General features: G+C 38.0%; 1 protein-coding gene across 2 annotated transcripts in view; it reads right to left on the bottom strand.

The window, feature by feature from the left end:
- Nucleotides 1–8,062: 8,062 nt before the first annotated feature.
- RSPRY1 (ring finger and SPRY domain containing 1) overlaps nucleotides 8,063–27,098 on the bottom strand; it is a 62,110-nt gene continuing 43,074 nt past the window's right edge. Inside the window, exons 13-17 of one of the 2 annotated variants that reach the window (XM_072632314.1) lie at nucleotides 22,949–23,060; nucleotides 21,560–21,662; nucleotides 17,601–17,753; nucleotides 10,613–10,717; nucleotides 8,063–9,600 (exon numbers count right to left, since the gene is read on the bottom strand). In XM_072632314.1, the coding sequence (XP_072488415.1) occupies nucleotides 9,504–9,600; nucleotides 10,613–10,717; nucleotides 17,601–17,753; nucleotides 21,560–21,662; nucleotides 22,949–23,060 (570 nt within the window). In that variant the 3' untranslated portion in view covers nucleotides 8,063–9,503. The remainder of the gene's footprint in view (nucleotides 9,601–10,612; nucleotides 10,718–17,600; nucleotides 17,754–21,559; nucleotides 21,663–22,948; nucleotides 23,061–27,098) is intronic. The other variant, XM_072632313.1, reaches the window with a different exon arrangement.

The following is a 27,098-nucleotide window of genomic DNA, read 5'->3' as shown; positions in this document are numbered from 1 at the left end:
ATAAGTACTGATTTTAGTGATCACATACAATTTTCCATTAATAATTAATAAATAAAATAAAGTATAGGGGGAATCAATTTTTAGTTTCACAGAATCTCACCCAAACCCCAGGCTATCCTGTGTATAATTTACTTTGTACATATTTCTTTGGTTGTCTTTCCCATTAGACTGTAAGCTCCTTGAGGGCAGGGACTGGTTTTTACCTCTTTTTGTATCCCCACCTGTTAGAACATTGCCTAGCACACAGTAGGTGCTTAATACACGTTTACTGATTAATATAATTGAGGCCTCCACTCTCTGGGAGGAGGCAGGGAAAGCTGGGAGAGGGGATGACAGCAGGGCCAAAGGGCCATTATTAGGAAGAAGTCCTACTTCCATGTCAGAAGCCTTAGGCCAACCCCCAGTCCCCTATCCTAGCTATGATCATTCTGTTCCTGTTAGGATCTCTTCCTCCATTTACTGTGTCTGTTCTGGCTGTTAGTAAGAGAATCACTCAGGATATTCTGTCCTGTATATAGAGCTGTCTGTATTTCCTTCTTATCTCTTCTTATATTTTTGGCTCTTAACAAAGAGGGTGCCATTTTGCAGGATCCTGGGTTTGGGTTCCTTCAGTAGCTTCAGTACCTTGTGTGGAAATGTTTCCTTTGTTGAACTGACACATTTTTCCTCTTGCCTCAAAGGGGTTACAGAAAGAAAAAAAGTTCCATTTTATATTCTGATTTTGTTCACCACTGGAATGATTTTTTAGTGTTTTTGATCCCAGATTGCCATGACAGTGACAATGATATGTGTAAATATTTGCCAAACTCTTGCTGCCCACACTGCCAAACTCTCCCTATGGTAGGCCTATAACCAGTAACTTCAGAACTCAGGAAAGCAGCATGAACCCTCACATACCAAGGTAATGACAAATTCAGTTGGGGGTGAGGGGTGGTACTTAAAAAGACCATAGGACAAGAGGCCCCATGGTCAGGGTGAGGAAAGATGCTATGAGAAGTGAGAAGACAAAGAAACTCCAGAACAAAAACCACTGTTTAAGGAAGGTGACTGTAAAAAAAAAGCACTTGCTTGTTTTAGGGAGGGGAAGCACTTCTGGTAGCTTCCTTTTTGACTAATTATTCGTAGTAACCAGGTTCTAAACTCACTTGTTTCCACTGTGCTGAGCTCTGGGAGGACCCCAGCCTGGCTACAGCTCTGCCCTGGGACTTGTACAGAGGAGCAGGGCCAAGAACTCAACCTGGGACTGAGGTGTCTGGAAGCAACTGGAACTGCAAACTGAATGGAGTCTCCCAAGTCGTATCCAGATGTTCCTCATGGGGGAGGTAGAGATAAGGAAGTAGGAGCAAAGTTGCTCCCTGATGGTGAGAGAGGGAAAATAGATTTTTATTCTTGCTTTACAGAATCAACTGGGGAAGATTTAACTCCAGATACTAGAGAATTTCCCTGCTTTCCCTTCTTAGTGAAGAGTTGGACTGTTTGGTACAATGTGGAGAAGGGAGGGGACAGATTCCCTATTATCTTTCATCAACTCTTTCATAGATGACCTCTGATGCCAGGATCCTCAGTCTAGGGAAAAAGGAGTCTGGAGGGGTAGCAGGGAGATTCACTAAACTACACTGGCTCCGATTGCTTCTAGGAGCAAAGACAAAATGCTTTGCTTGACATTCAAAGCCCTTTACAACCTAGCCCCCTGCTATCTTTCCGGTTTTCCAACCTTATTTTCCAACTCCTAGTCTTCAATCCAGTGACACTGGCTTCCCGGCTGTTCCATCAATAAGGCACTCTGTCTGTGTTCTGTCATCCACACCTGGAATGCTCTCCCTCATCTCCTGCAACTACTGACCTTTCTGACTTTCTTTAAGTCCTAACTAAAGCTTCACCTTTTACAGAAAGCGTTCGTTGCCTCTTAATTCTAGTGCTTTTCTTCTTTTATATATTTCTTGTTTATCAAGTTTATAGCTTGCTTTGTATATATTTGTCCTTTCTCTCTCTCTCATTAGATTGTAAGCTCCTTTGGGGCAAGGACGATCTTCGATATTTTGTCTCTTTGTATCCCTGTGGCTTAGCATAGTGCCTGGCACATAGTATCAGATACATGCTGATTGATTGATGAAAGATCAGAGTCTGCACAGTAATAATTGGATTGCAGTACATTCTGGATAAACAGGTATGGAAAAGTTTTATTGACATTGAGGGGCCAGGAGAAAAGGGAAAGGACTAAGTCCATTCTTGTGCCTCATCCCATGTGGGACAGGAGCTGTGATTTGTCTTTTTCTTTGAGTTGAGCACGTTTCATCACCTGTTTCTCAAAATGGAGACATGTACTTGTCCCCCAGAAGAGAGTGGACATATACATGAAGAGAGTTTTCTACTTTAAATGTTATAACCATTAAAAGTTAATAAAGCACACAATTTTAGCTCTCTCAGCTTCATATAGTAGGCATATTTGCACAAAGTCCTGTAACCTCTGGAATGACACCCAGGTTCCTCAGGTGGGAGTCACCTAGTAGAAGAATTCTGCTTATGAGATGATGAGAGCTGGATGGGGTGGGAGGCTAGATGTGGGTAAGAGGGAGTCAGATTCCCTAACTGAGAGGAAAGAATTCATTGCAGTGGGGATGGGGGTGAAGTGAAGAGGGCTCAGAGAAGGAGGAGGCAACTTTTCCTATACCTTTTGCAATGGAGTTGTGATCCTCTGTGAAAACCACACTCCTAGGAGTTTCTGGAGGAGCATCGAGACTCACTGGACTAGATTCTGCTCTGGAGAAACTTGCACTATGAATTTTTATTGCTCTTTGGGGGAGGGATGTTGCATTTTCATATCATCCTTGATCCCTTTTCAATGGAATTGTTTTAAAAAAAAGTTTTAATAATGTCTTTTGTTTATATATCACAGTGACTCCACTTCCACATTGAACTTTCCCTTGTGGTAAAAGATGGCTACACAAATATACAAAGCAAGAACATCAGATACAGAAGGGTGTTTGGTGCAACGTGCTGTCCCAACAGCATTCCGTCTCGGTGCTGTGAGAGAAGAGGTGTGTTTCCTTGTCTTGTCTCCAGACCATGAGCTACAGGGGATTACTGAGGCTATCTGACTCAGCTCCCTCCTTTTCACAAGGGAGGTTGTCACTTGCTCAGGGTCACACAGATAGGGTCAGAGGTGGGATTTAAATTCAGGTTCTTTGATGCCAAAGTCAGTGTTTGTTAGATACAGGACCCCTAGAGGACTTATTACCTTATACTGAACAACACAAGACTGTCAATCTTCATATCCTGTCACATTGAGCCCTTCTGTCCTTCCCTAAGGAGGCCTTGCTGCCAATCCTCTGTTCTGAAGGGATGAAACCTCTGGAGAACAACTGAGTGAAAAGCAGGGTCAATGAGACCTAACACAGGAAGCTGGAAGCAGCCCTGGTGCCAAGTCCAGCGCCTGACTGGATGCTAGACCTCCTGACTTTTGTACCGATTCTTACTCTGAATTGGGGTCAACTTTGGTCTCAGGGACAGTTTTTATTGATGCCTTTCAAGATTGCTTTGAAAATCTTTCTTCTATGCTACAGATTTTCAGAACATTTATTTAAACATCTACTGTGTGTAGAGCACTGTGCTCGAGAAAGTTCTTTTGATGAATTTTACTTATTAAAAGCAAGTTTTTAAAATATGAAGAGATAAGATTGGATACTTTTCCCCTACTAAATATGAAATGAGGGAGGTATAGGATGACTGAATGGAACTTTTCTTACATATAACATGGAGGGAGTGCTAGGAGAACCTTCACATGGTAGTATATAGTCATTTACCCAATGGTTTTGTTAAATAAATGTCCTCCCTCTTTGGGTTTCCGAGATGAGAATCCAGTCGAGTTTTCTAGGCTCTCAAAGACAACCCTTCTTCAAAACAAAGATGTGATCTATCCATCTCAATTCTCATAGAAAGATATTGTCTATGACAAGTGTTCTGTCCACACACACTAATACCACATTGGGAATTGGGGAAAGGGAAGATAGCTGATGAGATATGGTTAGGATTCAGCTGGAAGAATGGTAGAAGGTAAAGGGAGGTACAGGAAACAGATGAAACCCGTTGGGAGGAAGGTGGGCCCAGGTTAAAAGCGGGAGCTGTGGAGGGTTCAAGGAGAGTGCTCTCCAGAGGAGAAATTTTCCCTCATGAAGGCCTGGAGTCAGGAAGACCTGAGCTCAAATTCAGTTGCAGCCACTTACTAGCTGTGTGACCTTGAGCAAGTCATGCAGACTTCTTCAGTCTCACTTTCCTCATCTATAAAAATGGGGATAACAGTAGTATTTATTTTTTGTGAGGATGAAATGAAATAATCTCTATAAAGTGCTTTGCAACCCTTAAAGCATCATGTAAATTTCCACATTTCATCTGCTGCTTTTTCAACTCCACGGAACAACAAAAAACCCACGTCAGGCGTCCCATCCCCCAACTTTCTTGCCTCTTTTTGTATCTTATATACACTTCTTGAGGGCAGGGACTGTGTTAATTGTATTCCCATGGCCTAGCACAGTGCCACGCACATAGTAGGTGCTTAATAAGTGTTCAATGGATTGAAATGGATATCATAGTTATTATTATGAAATTTGTTCATTCAAGAACTTAATTTTTGAGGCCTTAACTTATTAAACCCTTAAGATGTGGAAGGTACTGAATCATATGGGCATATTTGAAATCTTGTTCTGCTTTTTCTTATGCAATGAGAGGTTTGTCTTTTAGGAAGAGGCAAGGGTTGGCCACCTTTTTGGGCTGAGATGTCACCTGAAATTAAGCAGTTCCCAAGGAGGCTCTGGGTTGGTCTAAGTAGAGACCAAAGGACAGGAAGACAAGAAGTATAACGAGACCAGACGAAGCAGGAAAGGAAAGGGGGAATGAAAAGGATCAACAAAAGGGTCATGTGGTAGGAAGGGGTAGAAAGGCTATCCAACATCTTTTGCCTCAGTGAGGCTTTGGCACCTGGCTCTGGCCTCCCTAATCCAAAGCTTTTTTAGTATGAAAGGCTATTTCCTGCCTCTTTACCCTCATCTAGACACCTGTGGAGTTTGGGTTCCCTGTCCTGGGCAATCTACTCACTGCTTGGTCATAGGAAGTTACCTCAGGGGAAAACTTTGTGATATTCTTTTTTGGGCCATCCTCTCTAGGTTATGTAGGAAGAGGCATGCCTTTCTCCACGGGACAAAGCTCTCCAGAATGGCATTGGGTTGGAAGTAAAAAGACTTCGATTATCTTGGGCAGGTCACTTTGGATCTCTGTGAAATAGTGATGACAATAACATCTGCCCTATCTTCATCACAAGCTAATTGTAAGGCTCAAAGGGAATACCATTTGAATACTTCAGAACTTACAAATGGAAGAGATTCTTCTAATTTTTATTAAATCCCTAGGGGAAAGAATATGGATCCAATTTGTGTGCCATTACCCTCCTGACTCCTAGAGCCCAACATCAATCCTATCTCCTTCGGTCCCTAACTTTTGTAAGATGTTCATCCAACATGCTTTTAATCAGAGTGGATTATTCCACAGAAAAGAAGCTTCCCCACAGTTTAAGAGGCTCTCTAGTCAGGACAAGTGCACCTATCCCAACTAGCCCATGGCCACACTCCTCTGTACAACCTTCGAAACATGACTATACAAACTAGATTTGAGGGTGCAGGCCAATTCTCAAAACTGTAAACTGCTTTCTGTAGGGAGTGGTTATTTAGGATCCATAAGGACCAATCTGTCCTTGGGGAGGCAAATTCATAGTTTAATGAAATGTAGTTCTGCCTACCTATCTGGTATATTTCACTCATTGTCAACATAAGCAAGAAACATAAAAGCAAAACAAATCTCTGAGAAGCCTAGAGTCCGAAAGGACTACAACAGAGTCCAAGCATTAAGGCCAAGGTTCATAGGATTCACATACATAGCCTATACTCTTTAGTTACATACAAATCTAATAAGCCTGGGGATTTGCTTTCAAAGCCCAAAGACGATTAGAAGGGTGGGCTTGGCTGCTACAGCAGACTCATGGACAAGCAGCTACAGGACAGAAAGGAAAGAGAGAGAAAAAGGTAAAATAACCAGACAAAGGACTTCATAAAACACAGTGTGGTCTGGGGGAATCTAATGGGGAAGGGAGGAAATAGCCACACATACCTGAGGACATAATTGTATTACAATACTGAACAGTAATCGGCATTCTTTAATTAGTCATCAGGAAGTTATGTACAGTGCCCTCAGTTAAAGATTGGAAGGAATTGAGTGATATAATTGAATTTGCGGCAAAAATGGCTAAAACTGAAAAAAAGAGGGTAAACTCAGTAACCCAGAAAACCTTTCCTCCATTTAATCAAACTGGATTACTTTGCCTCCACGCATACTGAACAAAGACCTGTTGACTACACTGATAGAAATGAAAAGTTTAGAAAATCAGCAGTGATTCTTAGCCCATTGTACACAGAGAAGAGCATTCCAAACATCGAGCAACTGATTGATTTCTACCATGTCATATCAACAAGTCATCTGAACAACTGTCAACTGTAGACATGCAGAGGGGGTTCCTGGAGCCACTGCAGGCTCAGAACATCTCAGAATGGGCCAGTTCCCTCACAAATCTTTCTCATCAATTAAATAAGTTCAATTATTTTCTGCTGGCAGAGGCCAGTCAGTCTACTTCAGTCATTCCATAGTCCAGGCTTTTTCATTAAAACAAACAACTGCTTTTCCCCCTCTTCATTGTTCAAGAGTTAATATTGTGCTTCCCTGACTTCCAGTTGTGGGGGAGGGAAGGAAGGAAGGGAATAAACATTTATTAAGTGCTTACTACATGACAGGCACTGTGCTAAGAACTTAACCAAAACCATATCTGATCCTTACAACAACCCTTCAGGTAAGTGATTAGATGAAGAAATTGAGGCAGATGGGAGTTAATCGACTTGCTCAGGATCATATGGCTGATGTGTGAGACTGGATTTGAACTCAGGTCTTCCTGACTCCAGGACCAGTGCTCTGCCCACTACCTTACTACCTATAGTCGTAATACACCAGGGCCCATAGGATAGACTGTATATATAAGTAAGTACTTTTTTTTTTTTTTTGCATCTAAGTGTTACAAAGGCCCTCTACCCAGATGCATGAGTACCTTTTCTGAAACTCAAAAAAGTGTAAGAGAGCTGCTGGAGTCAGAGAGGCTGGGTGACCATCTTGGGACCACAGAGCTGGTATGAGGAAGCAGGACTGGAATCCAGGTCTTCCCGATTATTCTCTATTTACTACAAAATGCTGCCTCTTAAGTGAATATTTAAGTGTTACTATTTAGGTGATGACATTGTTAAGTTCTCATGGCTTAAAATGCCGTATTGTCGTGGATTTAGTTCTTCAGTATTGGATACTAGACAAATAGATACGTGTTTCTTTCTACTACAAGACCTAATTCCCATTTCTCCCTCCATTTCTCTGTCTCTGTCTCCAGCAAAACACAGATGTCTAAAATCAGGAGTAAGCTGGTTTAACAACTGGCTCTCTGGGGTGGGGGTGTGTGAATTCAAGCACAATACACTTTGACTTGTGTCCTGAATTGGAGCATTTGTCAACTTCTGAAGCGTGAATGCTCACACTGAAAGTCTAACAACTGACTCTCATGAGCAGGTTTGAGTTGGCTTCACACACCCTGCCTAAAACATGCCCTTGAAGTGCCTCCAAGGCTACCATTTCCTCCTAGCAACAAAGTTTACTCCAGTTCTACCTGTAATGCTTCCTGGTCTAAGAGCTAAGTAACTCCTAAGAAAAGTAAAGATTCTATTAAGAGTAAAGCTCAAGGGTAGGTTTTTCCAGAGTATACAGGTAGTTTCTTTGACTAACCTCACCTCAGCACCTAACACATGCTCGTCATTCCTTGCATCACACCTGTTCTCTCCCTTTCCCCTTTGCAAGGATTTGTAAGGTCTTGGAAAGCAGCCATTATTGGCAGCTTCCTTCCCTTGTCTCCCCCACCTCCAAAACAAAAGGATGAGAACTTCACATCTCAATCTTAGCCGTATGTACCAGTGAAGGCTGTCAGACCTTTTGTCTGCAAAAAAAAAAAAAATGCAACAAATACTTTATTTATTTAATACAAATTATCATATTCACCACAAGCTAAGGGAAGAACATGAAATTTTAGAGTTTATGGAAGACTGAAAACATGGGGAAAAACCCATCATCCCAATTTACAGAAAGAAATGAGCTCTGTATTAGCACAGGCTTCAGGTTACTGTCACTTTATAATCTAGAAGGGGCAGCAGTGAGAGGGGGCAAAGAATATGCATCCAATTTAAGACATTGTAAAGCTCAGAAGACACCTTTACTGTTCAAGTATAAACTCAGTAAGTAGTTGGCATAAATTAAAAGGCAACTGCTGAGGTACACCCTTATAAAATAAGTACTGTGAATTTACAATTCTACCTTCCAATTTTCTGGGAGAAAAACAAAACAAACTCTTGAAGATCTTCATCAGAGACCCAGAGAGGGACTTGTACTTTTGATGAAGACATAGTCAGCAATCCATGATTGAATTTACTATTCAAATAACATGTATTTATTTAAAAACAATATTAATACGTTTTTCAGAATTTCCTCCAGATCTTTTGAGACTATTAGTTCAAAAGTTTCAAATGTACATTGCTTTCAAAAACAATACTGATTAAAAAAACAAACAAACAAAAAAAAGCAAAAACAAAAAAAACCTGATTGATGGTACCTTAAAAATACCCTAAATAGTAAATTTTCTCCAGTCCAGCATTGTAATTAATGTAAGAATTCCTCCTGCACTGGTAAAACATATTATTTCTTTCACAAAATGCGGGTACTGAAATTGGATAAAAACACTATGAATGTGAAAATACCACCAATTTTCTGTGTTAAAAAAAATTAGAATGTTCTTTGGAATCACTGAGATATATCAAAAATTTGGATTTTTTTTTTTACAGTCTATGCACCTTCTTTCGGGTCCTTCATGTAGCTTGTAGTAAGACATGTTTATTTTTAATTTTAGGGATTCAAGTCTTGCAGTTCAATGTTAACACAGTTTCTGACCAGCAGGAAGTTACACTTAACTGAGAAACACTGGCAGACTACTTCTCCATAATGACTTCAGCCAAAAATAAAGACTTTCGAGTATGAGACAAAACATCCTGTTTTAAACAACTGAATGTACTGAACATGTAGTAGCATTCCAGTGCAAATTCAATTTCGGCACTCATGCAGGCAGTGTCTCTTGGTGTATTTCTCAGAGGACCAAGACTAAGCCATAGCATACAGCTCTCCTTGTTCACAAAAGAAATTTCCCAGTGCTGGCATCCTGGGTTAGGTTCTAAAGGATTTTGTCTTAGACAAACTACTGCTTAGCGTAAAATCTGGCCATGGCTATAGTTTCAATGTGCGCACAACTGGTTAGAGATGTTTTTCCTTTTCAGACATTGGCTGGAATTCATTAAAAATGAGTTCATCTTGCTTCTCCACATGTGTCATGAAATATGAGAAATCTGTCTGACCCTAGACACTATTTCTTGTCGACACAATGGGCAAGTCTCCAGTTGCAAGGCACAATCCATGCACAGGTCACTGAAGAAAGAAAAAAAGACCAGTTAAGACCATATTCACATTATTGCATTCAAAGCATTAGATAGGGCCTGATCATATTCTCTAATCCCATCTAGGGATTATTCCTTATATGGATACATAATGTGACTAGAGAGCACTGGGGAACTGAATTTAACTTTTCAGAGACTACAATGGACAGCAGCTGTTCCTTCAGTGATGTCTCCACTTTTGTGCAGTGACTAAAATCTCAAACAGGGGTCTCTTCTAAATTAATCCCAATTCCAGGCCTTTAAGGAAAACCCCCAGCTACACAAGTGCCCCAGTTCTCCTGCCTTTTAAGGATAACAAAAGCTCACATTTACACACTTTATTCATCACTTCCCTAAGGTGGGTGGTGAAAATGATTACTGTCCTCTTATTTTACAGATAAGGAAACAACAGACATTGCTTTTTCCAGGGCATACACCTCCCTGGGGCTGCTTCTTTTCGCCAGCAACATTTGTGCCTATGGCTCTTTCTAAGGCTGCTGCCTTTGGCCCTTGAGTTCAACGTTGCCTTTGACAGTGTGATGTAGTAGAAAGTGCTTTGAGAAGCAGCAATCAAATCTTTCTCTTTCCATTTCATCTTGCAAAACTAGAATTCCTGTTAATTAGGATGAGTCATCTATTTTTAAATATAATTTTACGGATCTAAGAAGATGCCAGAGGCCTGTTTGGTACTACCATCCTCACATAGAGTACTTTAGAGTTTATAAAAGCCCATTCCTTAAAGTCATGCTGAATGACAGGTAGTCTGAATTCAACTATCCCTATTACACAGATGAAGCTGAGGTTCACAGAGGTGATTTGCCCATTATCACACACTTTCCTTCCACATTGTACTGTATGTTATTAGTCCTTCACTTTCTTCACAGGAAGTTGAGCAAAACTGGAAAGCAGTTATGGGAACATTGTTCTTAACAATCATAAAAGAAACAGACTAAAACTTTTATCTGCCAACCTCAGGCAAAAAGACTTCCGACAATTAGTCATACCTGTGTCCACATGGCTTGAGTTCTGTGTCTGCTACTTCGTCACAACAAAGTGAACAGCAGTTTTCTCTGATACTAACTTGCTTCAACAAAGCAAGACGCCTGTGCCTGAAATAGAAATGAAGACGCCATTTGAAATTAAACAGGATACACAATTTATGTGGAAAAGCAGCACACTGGAAACATTCAATAAAGTCAATGAATAGAAAAGCTGATTGGCAAAATTGTGCTGAAAACAGATCCGTGAAGAAAAAAACTGGCCAGGACAGATGAAGGACTGTTCTGAGGATACCAGAAATATATCCCTCCATCCTTTTTGCCAATAACTTGAATCTGGGAAGAAGGAAATTTAAGATAAATAAAAGGCAATCTTGACCTATACAGTGTATAATAAACTTTTGGAATCCATTAAATCTAGAAAGGGTACAGAGTTTAAATATAGCTTTGAAATTATGGATGACAGATTTACTTGTGTAGGCTCTTATGGAAAATTAGAATTGTTTGGAATATAGACCTAACTACAAAGATGACACTAATTTAGCATAACTCTGTTCACCCATAACATGGCCCTTGGGGCCCCTGTCAGAGAGAATTCTGGGCTGAACTCCAGTGCTGGTTTGGTCCCACAATCTTGATATTTTCATATACTAGAGGGCAGCCTGGGCAGATCCTATGGTAACTTCTGGTTCTGACTTAATCATGCAGCCTCATAGCCACACATATTTATATGAAGTGAGCTTTTTAGAAATTAGATGTCAATCGCTTCCAGATCTATGGACAAGCCAATACTAAAATGGATTAAAAACTAAAATGCTGATGCAGTAAACACAAGCAGATATCAAATAAAATTAAATGAAACAGGGAGTGTGGAAGGAAGAACAAAGACTACTTGTGGGAGGCTGACTAAAACTTGAATAAAGAGAACGTAAGGAAGGAAAAGAAGCCGAAATGAACAATATTATAGTTAGGGAAGAACAATTCTTAAGGGAAGGAGAATGTTGGAGAATGCTTAATTCCAGAATTTCATCTAAATGAAGTCAGTGTCCTATAGATCTTTGTTCTTCACATGTAGAACCTAATTTACAAAATGTAAGAAAGTTTTCTAGGAATAAACCTAAGAGCTTCCTGTGAAAGTTTTTCTTTTTTGTTTGTTTGATACTTTTTATTTATGGAGCACCTTAGAACTAGTTTTCTAGATCAACAATTCTTAACTGATAGGATTCATTTTAACATCACCTACATTTCCCAATGAATTTCACTTCTTTCCCTCACAGAGTGCCATTCATTTTAACAAATAGTACACAGTGCCTTACAAACCTTAAAATTCTTTAAAACTGCTAGCTATTATTACTATTATTATTAGAAAAAAATTTAGGAAAACTAGCCAAGACATTAATCAAGTTCAGCATTATATACCCAGTATTCCATATTCATAGTGGCCCATCTGTGCAAAGAAGGGAAGGAGATACATTCTTATACCTTATCTTTGGGGCTAAGCTTGGTTATTATAATTTCGTAGGATTTAATAATTTTTTTAAATAAATTTTTATTGATAATTTGTTTCTTATATTATCATAGTTATCTCAAGTACCCTCCCTCACCTCCATTATCTCATATAACCAACAGTATTTTTTAGAGAGGGAAAAAAATCAGATAATTGGTTAATACATTGAAAATGTGTGAAAATCCATGCAATGTGTAACGTGTGGATTTCCCATCTTCACATGGGGGAGGACTGAGGTGTCCTCTCATTACCTTTTCATTGGAGTCCTGCTTGATTTTTGTAATTTTGTTGCATTCAGTTTTGATTTTTGCGTAGTTCTTTCCATTTACGTTGTTCTAGTTACTGTGTATATTGGGTTCTTGGATCTGTTTATGTCACTATGCATCGATTCAGAAATAACTTTCCATGATTCTCTTATCCATCATACATAATTTCTTCCATTACTTTCACATACCACAATTTTATTTAGCTATTCCCACCTGCTGGTGTGTACTTTGTTTCCAATTCTTTGCCATAACCAAAAATGCTGCTATAATTATTTTGGTGTATATGAGGACTTTTTTTCATTGGCTTCCTTGGGGTATAGGAGCCTCTGGTTCAAAGGATATAAAGATTTCAGAGACTGTGTTTGCAGAATTCCAAACGGAATTTCACAGCTCCGTCAACAACATATTAGTGTGGCTATCATTCCACAACCCCTCCAACATTGACTATTGCCATATTTTGTCATTTGTGCCACTTCACAAGGTATGAGGTGATACCTCAGGACTGTTTAGATTTGCATTTCTCTTATTTCGAATATTCTTTCATGTGGTTGTGCATAGTTTGCAGTTCTTTTAAAAACTGTTTATATCCTCTGACCTCTCATTTATTGTGGAATGGCTCGAAGTCTTATGTATAATTGTTGTTTACATATCTTCAGATAGCAAATGTTTATCAATTTGATACAAAGATTTTTTTCTCATTTGGCCACTTTCCTTTTTATTCTATGTGCATTAACTTAGTACAGAAACTTTACAGTTTCATGGAATCAAATTGTCTATTTTACTTTTTGCAGTCGCCTCTATCTCTTGTAAGAAAACATTTCTTGCTCGTAACTGTGAGAAGGTCTATGATCTCTTTCTCTTCTAATGTTTTTTAAAGTATGACCTTTAATATTAGGGTCACATGTAGTACATGGTTTAAGGTGTTGGTCTGAGTCTAATTTCTGCCAGACTGCTTTCCAGTTTTCTCAGCAGTTTTTAATCAGATTAGGAATACTTTTCTAGGTGTTTATATTTTCACCTTTATCAAATACTGGATTCTTGAATTCCATTGTTTTTGATTCTCCCTTGCCATCTAGGCTGATCTACTGAGCTATTGCTCTAACCAATGCTGTCTGGATGTGCTATTTTTTAACCAAAGGTCTGGATGTGCTATTCCCCCTTTGTCCCAACTTCTTTTCATCATTTCCCTTGATAGTGTGGATCCAAATGAATTGCGTTACTATTTTATAAAATTCAATAAAGTATCTATCTGGTAATTTGATTGGTATAGCATTAAAAGTCTAAATTAATTTTTTTGAAAATGTTGTAATTTTTATTATATTTGCATGGCCAAGTCATGAGTAATGAATATTCCTTCACTTAAAATTTTTAAAAATTTCTTTAAGGAGCTCTCTGTAAGTGAATCTATACAAATGTTTTGTGTGCTTTGGTAGATAGATCCCTAGATCTTTTATGCATTTGGAAGTTATTTGGGATGGGATTTCCCTTTCTGTTACTGCTTCTTTATTATTATACAGAAATGCTGTTGATTTTTGTAGCTTGTGACTTTCTTAAAGCTATTTCCTCAGTTAGCATCTTTACCCATTCTTTTTTTCCATGTGTGCCATCATGTTATCAGCAAACAGAGAGAGTTTTATTTCCTCTTGACCTGCCTCCATGTCTCTGGCTCACATCTCCAGAACCACATCAAACATTAGTGGGGAGGAGGTGTCCTTACTCCGATTCCCAGCATCAATTTCAATTGTTTGTGCTGTTTTTTCCGTTAACATTGTTGTAGCCATTTTACAAAATGTTTCCCTGGTTCTGTTTACCTTACTTTGCATCAGTTCATGGGAGTCTTCCCATGCTTCTCCATCTACTCATCATATCCATGTTTTCTTATACTGTCGATCCTCTACATTGACATATCATAATTTATTTAGCCATCCCCCTAAAAGAGGGACATCTACTTTCTTCCTCGTTCTTTGCTACCACAAAAAGGGCTGCTATAAATATTTTGGTGAACATGGAACTTTTCTTTATAAAACTGACCTCCCAGGGGTAGGGGGGTTTCCTCTCAATAAAATCTTTAAGTCAAAGATATAGGCATTTTAGTCACCTTCTTTGTATGACAAATTGTGAGGAATGTGCTTCTTAAATAAGAAATAAACACTTTTTAAAAAAGATGAGGTAACATGGCAGAGTAGAAAGAGCAAGGATTTGCAATCAGAAGACTTGAGCTTGAACCCCAGCTCCACTATTTACTAGTATATGATCTTGTTACTTCCCTAAGACTCATTTTCCTTGTCTGTAAAAGAAGTAGTTAGGTTAGAATCGGCTACAGAACAAAGTCTATGACCATATCTTTCCAAATTTCTCTTTCAGAAAAAACCAGATCATTCTTCAGGTGTGTGTTCAAAGAAATGTTTGAATCATTAAAAAAAAATGATAATTCAGAGAAACTTGGAAAGACAGGTATGAATTGATGTGAAGCAAAGAAAATGAGAATGATTTACACAAGTACAATAATGAAAAGGAAACCAACATTGAAAGACTTCATAACTGATCAAAACTGTGACCAAGCTTGACTTCAGAAGGAAAATGCCTCACCTCAGCCTCTTGGCAGAGATGGTGGACTATAGATGGGGAATGAGCCATATTTTTTCAGACACGGTCAATGTGTTGATTTGTTTTGCTTGACTGTAATTGTTGTAAGGGGCAGTTCCACTGGAGTGGGGTCATTTTAAAGAGATTAGTGATATAAAAAAAGAATATCAGTACAATATTTTAAATGATAGGAAACAAATCCCAAAACAAAAAATCTGCAGGTAGAGGGAAGTGCTCACATTTTTCCCTCCTCAAAACATCTAAACAGCAGAATAATATATGAAGGACTTTAAGAAGAACCAGCAGTCCCCTGAAGAGGCTGTAAAAATTGGGCCTGCTGTTACTTGAGATCTTCCTTCCACCAACATCAGTAGTTTTTTATATATCCCAAAACTACCAGTAGTTTTAGTGCAAGTAAATGCCTGGCAAAAAGGTAAGACAGTGTAGAGAAATTACTAACAGAATTGCTTTTATAGCCAAAGCAGAAACTCACCAAACTCCTTTATATCATTTTAGAGACCTATATGCACACAGTGGACCTTGCAGACTGAGTTCACTAATATGTTACCAGACACCCAGCTTTGTTGTTATGACAGACAGTGCATTAGCAGCAGGAATATTCTTAATGACATAGGCCTAGGGCAGACTTTCTCTTTAAAACAGAAAGTTGCATTTACTACAGTGAAATGGCCTTAAACTAGAAGTAATTACTCAAAGCAGCTGGATTCTTTCACCAGCTTATGGAAGCTAAGTTCATTTTTCAAGGAAAAGAATTCAGCAATTGAGGGACAATTAATGCCAATCAGTTCTTGTCAAATTAAGAGCTACGAAAACTGTGATGAGAGGGTAGTTATTGTCCTAGCAATTGCTGAATGCTGCTGGAATCTTTCTTATGCCACTCAAGCTACTTAAAGGCATAAATGGCAAGCTCATCAAATCCGCAGATGCCACAAAGCTGGAAGGGAGAGCTAACACACTGGTTGAGAGGATTCAAAAAGATCTCAACAGACTAGAGCATAGAACTAAATGTAATAAAATGAAATTCAATAGAGATAATAATAAAATCTTACACTTGAGTGAAAAACAAACCAATTTCATAAGCACAAGACGGAGGAGGAATGGTCAGAAAAAGTTTTTAGGAAAAAAGTTTTTATCAGTCAGCAGCATGATATGGAAATAAAAAAAAACTATTGTATTCTTGGGCTGCATTAAGAGAAATTTTTCTGAGTAACATGGAGATAATAGTTCTAATGTTCTCTGTCTTTGCTGAACCTCATTTGGAATATTTTATTCAGCTACGGGCATCAGAGTCTTGTTTTTTTTAATAAATTTGTATGGACATATATATGTATATATATTTGTATTAGTTATATTTCCTGATGTATTCTTCCACCTCCTATTCTGCCAGAGTTATCCATTGTAACAAAGCAAAGAAGAAAGAAGAGAAGAAAAAAACAGTTTAGCAAAACTAACACATCAAAAAAAAAATCAACATTATCTTGTAATGCTCCACACTCATATTGCCCCACCTCCCTACAAAGAAGGGAGGGAGGCTATTGTCTCCTATCTTTTCAAAGGAACAAATTTAGTTGTTATAATTTCACAGCATTCAGTTTCAACCGTGTTGTTACTGTACTTTTCACTTAGATTATTGTAGTCACTGTGTATACTGTTTGTGGTTCTGCTTTCTTTACTTTGCATCAGTTCACTACAGTCTTCCTATGCTTCTCAATATTTATTGTTCCTTGGCAAATATAGCATCTTATTACTTTCATATACCACAACTTGTTGAGCCATTTCCTAATTGATAAGCAGCTACTCTGTCTCCAGTTCTTTGTGCCTATAGAAAATACTACTATAAATATTTTTGGTTTCGAGAATCTTTCTTTTTGTCATTGATCTCCTTGGGTAATATACATGAGAGTGACATCTTTGGATTAAAAGATGTTCCTCAGAATAAAATCAATTGCTTCCCAGAACGGCTGGACAAATTCACAGCTAAACCAACAGTGTGTTAGTTAATGTAGCCATCTTTCTGTAACTTAGGTGCCATATTTTAAGAAGAGAATTGACAGAATGGAATGTCCAGAAGAGGACAACCAGGATGATGAAGGCCCTAAGTCCATGTTGTATTGCGTTTGTCCTTCATTTTCAAAGAGGACCATGACATTAAGATTACATGAAAGAACTGGGCATGCTTGGCCTGAAGAGAGGAGTCGGGAAATATGCTGGCTATTTTTAAAATTTGAAAGGTCATCATGTGGAGGAAAGAATGTATTTTTCTGCTATGTTCCACAGGGGAGAACTAGAAAAAGCCATGTAAGGATATTTCAGAAAAATTTTCTAATAATGAAAGCTATCCAAAAGTGAAATGGGGTGACTCAAGAAATAGTTTGTTTCTCTTCCCTGAAAGTGTTTAAGTAGATGCCTGATAGACTTGTTAAGTGTGATATCGTGGGGATTCCTTTGTGTATGGGTTGGACTAGATTGTTATGATCCTTTTCAATTTCTCAAATTCTGTGATTCTGTGTCTACAAATCTGTAGATGACCAAATTTACAAACATAAAACACACAGACACACACACACACACACACAGAGTACCCACTTTGAGAAACACTGGGCACATCCCTTACCTTGGCAAAATGATTTTTTCTTCTGCTGACAAGAAGGCATAGTCATTGAAAGTGCTAAATTTGATAGGAGGGGGGTATCTGAATGGTTTTGCTCCAAAGTTGAACTCACATTGTTGATATGACATGAAACTTGCTGCAGCAAAAAAACCTGATCTGCAAATTAAAAATATATACAAAATTTAAAAAAAAACTGGGTTTCATGGCAAGTTTTAAGTTTCAAAAAGTTAATAGAGGACAAAAAGTCCTTAGTGGACAAAATAAAAACTGGAAAAGATGACCAATAATCTTGATAATCTAGTTCCAGCCTACTTTTCCGGCACTTTCACATTATTTCCTTTAATATACTCCCCATTACAGTTAAACAGCATTACCAGTTATTCTCTGATTTTATCCTATCTTCTGCCTCTGCATTTCCACAGATCATTCCCTCATTCCATTCTGGAATATACTTCCTCATTTCATTTGCTGAAATCCTTCTCTTCCTTGAAGGCTCCATATGGATGCTCTCTTATTCCATGGAGCTTGTCCTGACCGCCCAGATGAAAGTGATCTCTCTACCTTCAAGTTTTCTTTGATCACTCTGCATATCTCTTTTTCTCCTACAACATCATTCTTATTTGCATACATGTTGCAGTCTACCAGTTCCTTGTATAAGCTCTTTGAGGAGAACTTATCATTTTTCATCTTTGTATCTACACTGCCTTATCCACAACAGTTTTTCAGTCACTTCCTCTGTTAGTTAGGGGTTCTTAACTTTTTTTGTGTCACAGATTCCTTTGGCAGTTTAGTGAAGTCTAAAAACCACTTTGGGCAGATAGGTGGCACCATAGTGCACAAAGCACAGGGCCTGGAGTCAGGAAGACTCAACTTCCCAAGTCCAAATCTAGCCTCAGACACTTACTAGCTGTGTGACCCTGGGCAAGTCACTTAATCTTGTTTGTCTCAGTTTCCTCATAAAGTGAGCTAGAGAAGGAAATGGAAAACCACTCTGGTATCTTTGCCAAGAAAACTCCAAATAGGGTTACAAAGAATCAGACACAACTGAAAAAGGACTGAACAACAATAGGGACCCCTTCTCACAACAACGTTTTAAAATGTATAAAATAAAATACAAAGGATTACAAAGGAAACCAATTAGACTGGTGCAATTATCAAAGTATTAATAAGACAAGTTCATGGACTGTAGATTAAGAACTCCTGCTCTATCCACATCAATATTCTTTGTTCACTCTCATTTAATTTTCCTCTTACTTATACAGTCACAGTGTGGCTTCTGGTCTTCTGGTCCTTCTTCACCACCACCCTTGATCCTGTCTCCATCACTATTTTCCATTCTTTCAAAAAAGTTGTCCCAAATTTCTTTGTATTCCTCATACTTGTTAGTCTTAATTGCATTCAAGTAAACCATTGTATTTTGGTGGCTTCTATTTTTTTCTATCTTTGAATAGATTTTGTGTGTGTGTGTGTGTGTGTGTGTGTGTGTGTGTGTGTGTGTGTGTGTGTGTGTGTGTGTGTGTGTGTAATGTGTATAGTTCCAACAACTGGGTCACAGAATATGGTTATTTTTAGAAAATTTTACTGTGTTTGACTGGATTGTTTCTTAAAAAGATTTTACACCTGCAGTGAACAAATGTACCTGTTACTAAAACCCCATCAGCACTGAGCTTTATTGCTGTTGATTTTTTTTCTCCCAGTTTGATACGTATTTATAAAGAGAAGCAACTCTGAAAGCCTTAAGAGCTCTGATCAATGCGATGATCAATCACAATTCTAAAGGAGTGATGATAAAGGAGGTTCCCTCCCCTGTGCTGTCACCTGTCCCTGAGAGAAAGGTAATGGAATTCAAAGATGTAGAATTTTTTTCATTCACTCTTTTATAATTTTTCATCATTTTCATTTAGATCCAATGTGAGAATTTGTTTTGCTTGACTATGCATAATACTTGTTATAAGGGCTTTCTTTTTCTTTTTTCTTTTCAGTGGGGGGTAGGAAGGGAGAGGAGAGGTGAGGGATAGGGTAGCTAAAAAAAAGAAAGGAGGTTTTCAACAATCAGAGGAGAATAAAAGGCTAAAAAGAATCCCAGACAAACAGGTCATCTTTGAAAGTTAATTGATGAACTTATTATATAGTTTAAAGAGCCTTGAAGTTTCATTTACAATCCTTTTTCTATTCTGATGTTTATATATAGAAATGTTCATTTTATTTGATGTTTACGTTCAGAATTTAAACTTTTTTTAAAGAAAAAACCCAAATTTCAATTAGATGGGTCTAAGGTAGTCTTAAAATTTGTTTTAGTTTGTATTGCTCTGATTATTAGTGAGGTTAAAGTTGAAATCTTTTCAAGAGATTATTAATAATCTGTGTTTCTTCTTTTAAAAATTGTGTGTTCATATAAAGGCTGATACTACAAGCAAACTAGGGGAGCAAGGAATAGTTTACCTGTCAGATTTATGGAGAATGGAGGAATTTATAACCAAACAAAAGATAGAGAATATTGTGAAATGCAAAACAGATCATTTTCATTACATTAAACTGAAAAGCTTTTGCACAAAGCCAATGCAACCAAGATTAGAAGAAAAGCAGAAAGCTGGGAAACAATTTTTACAGCCAGGGTCTTTGATAAAGTCTTCATTTCTAATATGTAGAGAGATTGAGTCAAATTTATAAGAATATAAGTCATTCCCAACTGATAAATGGTCAAAGGATATGAACAAAGCTTTCAGATGAAGAAATTAAAAATATCTATAGCCATATGAAAAAATGCTCTACATCACTATTAATTAGAGAGCTGCAAATCAAAACAACTCTAAGGTGCCACATCACAACTCTCAGACTGACTAACATGACAAAACAAGAAAATGATAAATGTTGGAGAAGATGTGGGAAAATTGGAACACTAATACAGCATTGGTGGAGTTGTGAACTGATCCAACCATTCTGGAGAGCAATTTAGAACTATGTCCAAAGGGCTACAAAACTGTGCATACAGTTGATATTGATCCAGCAATACCACTTCTAGGTCTGTATCCCAAAGAGATCATAAAAATGAACAAAAATATTTATAGCAGCTCCTTTTGTGATAGCCAAGAAATGGAAACTGAGGGGATGCCCATCAATTAGGAATGGCTGAACAAGTTGTGGTGTATGAATGTAATGGAATAGAGTTGCGCTATAAGGAATGATGAGCAGGGGGACTTCAGAAAAACCTGAAAAGACTTATATGAACTGATGCTGAGTGAAGTGAGCAGAACCAGGAGAATACTGTACACATTAACAGCCACAGTGTGAGAGGACTTTGATACACTTAGCTCTTCTCAGCAATGCAAGGATCTAAGATAACTCCCAAAGACTTAGGATGGAAAACACTGTCCACATCCAGAAAAAGAACAACAGAGTCTGAATGCAGACTGAAGCACACTCTGCAATTTTTGGTTTATTTTGTTTCTTCTTGGTTCTAATTCCTCTTTACAACATGACTAATGTGAAAATGTTTACTATGAATGTATACGTAGAACATTTATTAGGTTGCATGCCATCTTGGGGAGTGGGGGGAAGAAAATTTAGAACTCAATATCTTATGGAAATAAATGTTGAAAACTAAAAATAAATATAAAAAAATAAAATTTATCTGTTCATATACTTTGACTATTCATTGTATCCTTTAGTCTAGATTAACTTTTTAATAGCTCCTCTTATAGTTTAGATGTAATATGTGCCTTAAATATTTTTCCTAAGCTATTACTTTCTTTTTAATTTAATCATATTGTCTTGTCATATATTTCTTATTTCCAACTTATGGAAAATTTCAGTCCAAGCATTAATCGAAGGGGCACCAAAGATACTTTGATTTGTCAACAAAGAAACTGTTTATAGAAAGGGACAATATAAATTCAGGTTTTCTGGAAGAACATGGATATTGCTTTGTTTAGGTTCACAATTCCAAATGGGAACATACTTACACAGCAGATGTAAAGACTTGCTTCTCAGCAGGAAGCTGGTTGCCATTTAAGCAGAAGATCATTTGTTTTTCTTGCAAGTCTAGAAGAAATCCTATTGTATCTCCTAGAAGATAAAACAAACGTATTAAGATTATAGATTTTAATTTCTAGTGTTCTAATATTTGAGCATATCAGAGCACAAAATCAGGTTTCCAGTTGTAGCTGGGCTAAAAACTGGCTTTTCAATTTAGCATTCAAGTTCCTCTGTAATCAAACCCTAACTCATCTATCTAAACTTTTTTTTCCATTGCCTTCCAACATAGATCCTTTGCTTTTTGCCAGGCCAGTTGATTCTGCCATCCCCAAAGGGACTCTGTTTCAGGTTTGGTAGAGCCTGTCTGCCACTTCATGAGCTCCTCACTAATGAGAAAGAATCTATTGGGCTATTTGTGTTTAATCAATCATTCTAATCTACTGGTCAGTTCAATCAATTGATCAGGAGGCATTTATGAAGCATCTTCTGAGCCAGGTGCAAGGGATACAAAGGCAAAAAATAAACATTTCTTGTTCTGAAGGAGCTTCATGATATTACTCTACTATCAATCTGTTATTCCAACAATGGGGGGGGGGGCCTAATTTAAATGCTTTTATTTCCAAATGTGTTACATGCTGGTACATATCAGCATGGAACCAATGGTGTAGGGCCTCAGAAAAAGCAGAGAGAATCAGGATGCAAGTAATAAGTATTTCTCATAAAAAATGAAGTCCTGATTTGCTAATGGTCTACTTTTTTCACTAATGGTCTACCTGTTCCTAACTGCTACTGGCTGCATATTGACTGTTGGGGTAGTACTTGGCAATCATCTCAAACATTTCTAAGCTGAAAATTGCTTTTTATCTACCTATCTGCAAGACCGCTTTATGCCAAGCCAAGACTGTCATTAAATAATGAGCCTTTGGCCATTTTAACTTCATGCATCCTGATTTTTAATGGAATCATAATTCCAGTATTCAGGATGGCCAAGTTTACACAACTGCTTTTGTTCAAAATATGATTATAGTGGAAAGTAGAATTCAAACAAAATTCTAGAACTGAATTAAAGAACTAGAACAAACAAAATTCTAGTTGAAATGTCAGTACACTGTAATTGAATATAATTAAATTAACATACCTGGAATTTAAGTGCTAGAGAAAATGCAATTTTATGAGAAGGAAAATTCTTAAAACTCTAAGATTTAAAGTTCAGATAAAAATAGTTTGTTGTAATATGCTAGATTAGAATAGCATTACTTTTCCCCTTTCATTTCTCATGACTTAAAAAAAAAAAAAAACCCCAAACCACAATATTAGTGACTTAGTAGTAAACAACAATTTTAGCCAGGGCCCAAAGTCCAAAGTTGAATGAATACCTTCTTTCCAACAGGGGTGTGAATGTGGTTTACTTCTGGCATTATACCAAATCAACTGCCGGCAGCCATCATATGCACAAGAATACTCATCATCTCCAATACCATAGCCTTCCTGTAGAGAAGGCAAAATAGCAGGACTTATGTGCTTGATTAAAGTTGTTGGGTAATTTTTGAAATCAATATCCATTTCTCTTAAGGAATTAACTAATTTTGTATTTAACTACATATACGCCCATGACATCTCTTCCTACTAATACTTGTCTTTAAAAACTTCATTGTTCTTTACGAGAGTACTGACAGGGGAAAAGAAATGATAGTCAATTCAGACAATGACACTACTCTTTAGGACCACTAGCACAAAGTTTTTCGTGGAAGAGGTTCAAAAGACATATCAAACAAGACATACAAACACCACAACAAAAATGTTTGTTAAAAACACTATTTCATACCACCCCTACTACTAATTTGACTTGACATGGCCTATGACAAAATTCTAGAATAAGAAGAATTTTTTTGGACTTCTCTATCAGATTTTTGAGTGCTGTCTAAAAGAAGGTTCCTTCGTGGATATCAATTATCCACCTCCACTGAACGGGAAGGGGAAGAGGAAGGGAATAAATGTTTATATAGCACCTAATATGTGCTAGGAACTATGCTTTTTACAAATATTAATCTCATTTGATCTTCAAAACAACTCTCAGGTACGAGGTATTATTCTAATTTTACAGTTGAAGAAGCTGAGATAAACAATATTACACTAGAAGCAATAGGGAGTCACTAAAAGTTTGAAGGAGTGACATGGCCAGACCTATGCTTTGGGAACTTTGACAGGGCAGCTATCTGTCAGATGGATTAAAGAAGGGAGTGGCTGGATGAAAGGAGAGCAATTAGAGGGCTATTGGAATTACCTAGGTCATAGATAATGAGGGCCTGAATTAGGGTGGTTGTGGTATGAATGGAGATGACTGCTGACTTTTGTCTCCACAGCCTCTCTCACATGACTTGACAAATGAATGGCCATGTCATCACTATGTTGGGATCAATTAGTTGGAGCAGAAGCAAGATTTCCAAGCGGTGAGGAGTGGGAAATGAGAAAGTAGAAGCAATAAATGCAGTTTTTTTCCTATGATGACAGCTGGAAAAGAGAAGACAGTAAAGTCAACTGAAGCTAGCACTTTTAATTGTACTCTTGATTACATCTCACTTGTTTCCTTCAGGATTTGCCCTTTCTATCATTGTCCTTCTAACTCTCATCTTCAAATTTACTTTATCCACTGGTGCTTTCCTTGATGTCTATATATAGTCTTTCCCATCCTTGAAAAAAAAATCTATTTTTGACCCTTATATACAATCAAGCTATTGTCCCTCACCTCCTTCTACTTTTCATAGTCATGAAAGTCACCCATACTCCTTGCTTCCATTTCCTCACTTTTCAATTACTTCTCAATTCCCTGGTTTCCAACCCAACCACTCAGCTGAATCTGATGTCTTTAAAATTACCAACAATCCTTTAACTGTTCCATCAGATACCCCCCTCCCCCTCCTCAGGATATACTACACTTCATTTCACATTTGGTCTGCTAATGAGGAAGCTACAATCAATCTGATTCTCCCTTCCCCCTTCAGTCTTCATCCTCCTTGATCTGAGTTCTGACCCTATTAGCTAATTTCTTTCCTGGGCACTTTCTCCTTTTTTTTTTTCCTGATACCTCTCTTAGCCCTCCTGCTTTGATCACTCCTTTTCTAGATTATCATCATCCTTTTCCTGGTTTCGTAGCAGGGGTTGTCTCTTCTTCAATATCTTCTTTTGGTGATCTCATCCATTCCTATGAATTCAACTGCTATCCTGTCACAGATAACTCCCAAATCTATATTTCTAGCTGTAATCTCTCCAACAAACTCCAGTTCTGCAACACCAATTGCTTGCTGGACACCTCAACAGTAGCATAAAATCAAGTTGTCTAAAACAAAGCTCAATATTTTCTGAGTCTCTCATTATTTTCACTGTGATGTTCAATATCTCTTCTCAGAAAATAAGCCCATCACCCCTGATCTGGCTTTGCTTTCCTCTTTTCCCAAAGCTGATTCTTTAGTTAATGAGTACTTAATTCTTTACTCTTGAGTTCAAGGGATTAAGTCCTGCTAGGGCAAGGGTCCTTAATTTTCTTATTGTCACTGGCAGTCTGCTGAAGTCTACAGTTCCTTTCTCAGAAGGTTTGTTGCTTCCCATTGTAACTGAAGGAACAACTAATGTCACTGTGAGGTTAGTGAGAATAAAGACGTAATTTTTTTCCCCACCCAATTTCATACTGGAACTATTCTGTAAGTCTATTCATAGACTTACAGAACCCACTGGCTCAGGTTCAGGCTGTTTTAATTACAGCAAATGGGGCATATGATACCAAAGGACCCTCTATGGATCCATAGGGATATCTCAATTTCTACTGAGGGGTAGGGAGCCTACTGAAGAACCTCCTTGCTTATGTAAGGGTAGGTGGCAGATCCCTTGTTTGGCTCTCAGTCATAGTGGCTAGTTGTGGGGAAGGGTCTTATTGTAGACATGGGTCTTACTGTGGGTAAGGCTAAATGGAAGTTTTTTGAATCATCTGCTCCATCCATGTAGTTAAAATTAAATAATAACTGAAGGGAGGGGGGGAAGAAGGTCAAAGATATTTCCTTCCTATTAATGAAGACGAAGAAAGTTGGAGAACTAATTAAACAAGGTCTCCTTACAATGACCCTATGTGGTTGAAGAAGGCAGCTGGTTATATGACTGACAACAGATTTATTGGGAGCTGAATAAAATTGTTATGCCAATTGCTGTGGCCATTTTTCACCTTGTCAACATGATGGCCAAATGGCACAGGCCCTGGGTATGGAACTATTGATCTTGATAATGCCTTTTTCTCTACTTTCGTGGCTGAGAGTAGCCAGAAGCAATTTGTTTTCATCTGGGAAGGAGTTCAGTGTACCATTTTTGCTCAGGGTTTTTTGAACTCTCCTTCATATTGTCATATTTTGGTGTGAAGAGATCTGAAAGAGGTCCTACTTCCTAAGGAAAATGACATCTACTATTATATGGACAATAAGGGCCAGATGAGGCCACAGTGGAAGAGGTTCTATGTTGGACAGTGGCTCATATGGGAGAGAAGGGGTAGGAGATCAACTGTAAGAAAATTCAGGGGTCCAGTCCACTAAGTTTTGGGAAAAACACTGAATGACGTGAATGTATGCAATTCCAGGCGTAGTCCACAATAAGCTACTGGCCTTCACTCTCCCACAGACTGAAAAGGAAACTGCAGGTTTGTTGGACTCTTACTAGGTCAATATGGCATGACCTCAAGTCATTCTTGATCTGCCTGACTGTCAAATTGATTATCGGCTTTTCCTCAAGAGATTTGCCCTCACTGCAGTTGATGCCTGTTCAGGATATGATACTGCATTGTCCATTTGGTCTGCTAATGAGGCAGCCATAATCAAGCCCTTACAGAACATATCCTTCCTTTATGGGCCTTTGATGAGGGTACCCAGTTTACTGTGAAAAAGGTCCAAGATTGAGGTCACCACCATTATATTTGCTGAGTTTTTTATCTTCCATATTATCCTCAGGAAGCTAATACTGTGGAATGATGTAATGGATTTAAAAAAACAATAGCTCTGTCAAGACATCACTAATTTTGGAGTCTAAATGTCCTATATTCAGAGGTTATAGTTGAAAATACAATGCTCTCCTAAGAAAGGGGAAGGACCTCAGTGGTTTCTTGGATCTAGTCATCCAGAGGACTTACCAGATGAAGATGTACTTACTTCTGAGCATACTTCTATTCAATCCTCTACAGTTATTCCTTATTCTGTCCCCTATGTAAAGCCATCTGGCTCTTGAGTTTTTTGACCCCTAAGAAGATTTTATATAATCTGGGGAAACAATTCTCATCCCCTTAAAATGGCAGGTTTCCTTTCCCCAGGATGGTATGGACAATTCCTTCCTAGAAAATCTTTGAGGGACCAAGAGAGATATTTTGCTTTTTAGACATACAGGAGAGGTGAAACAGTCATTTACAATTAAAGATCAACTGGAGTTCATTTGAAAAACAAAACAAAACAAAACAGGATCCTTTAAGCTGACATGGTAGTAACTTTGAATCTCTGA

This window comes from Notamacropus eugenii, chromosome 1 (assembly GCF_028372415.1).
Source record: "Notamacropus eugenii isolate mMacEug1 chromosome 1, mMacEug1.pri_v2, whole genome shotgun sequence".
In the NCBI taxonomy this organism is placed as follows: Eukaryota; Metazoa; Chordata; class Mammalia; order Diprotodontia; family Macropodidae; genus Notamacropus; species Notamacropus eugenii.
Note: the sequence above shows the minus strand (reverse complement) of the source record. Positions and strands in the feature narration are given on the sequence as shown.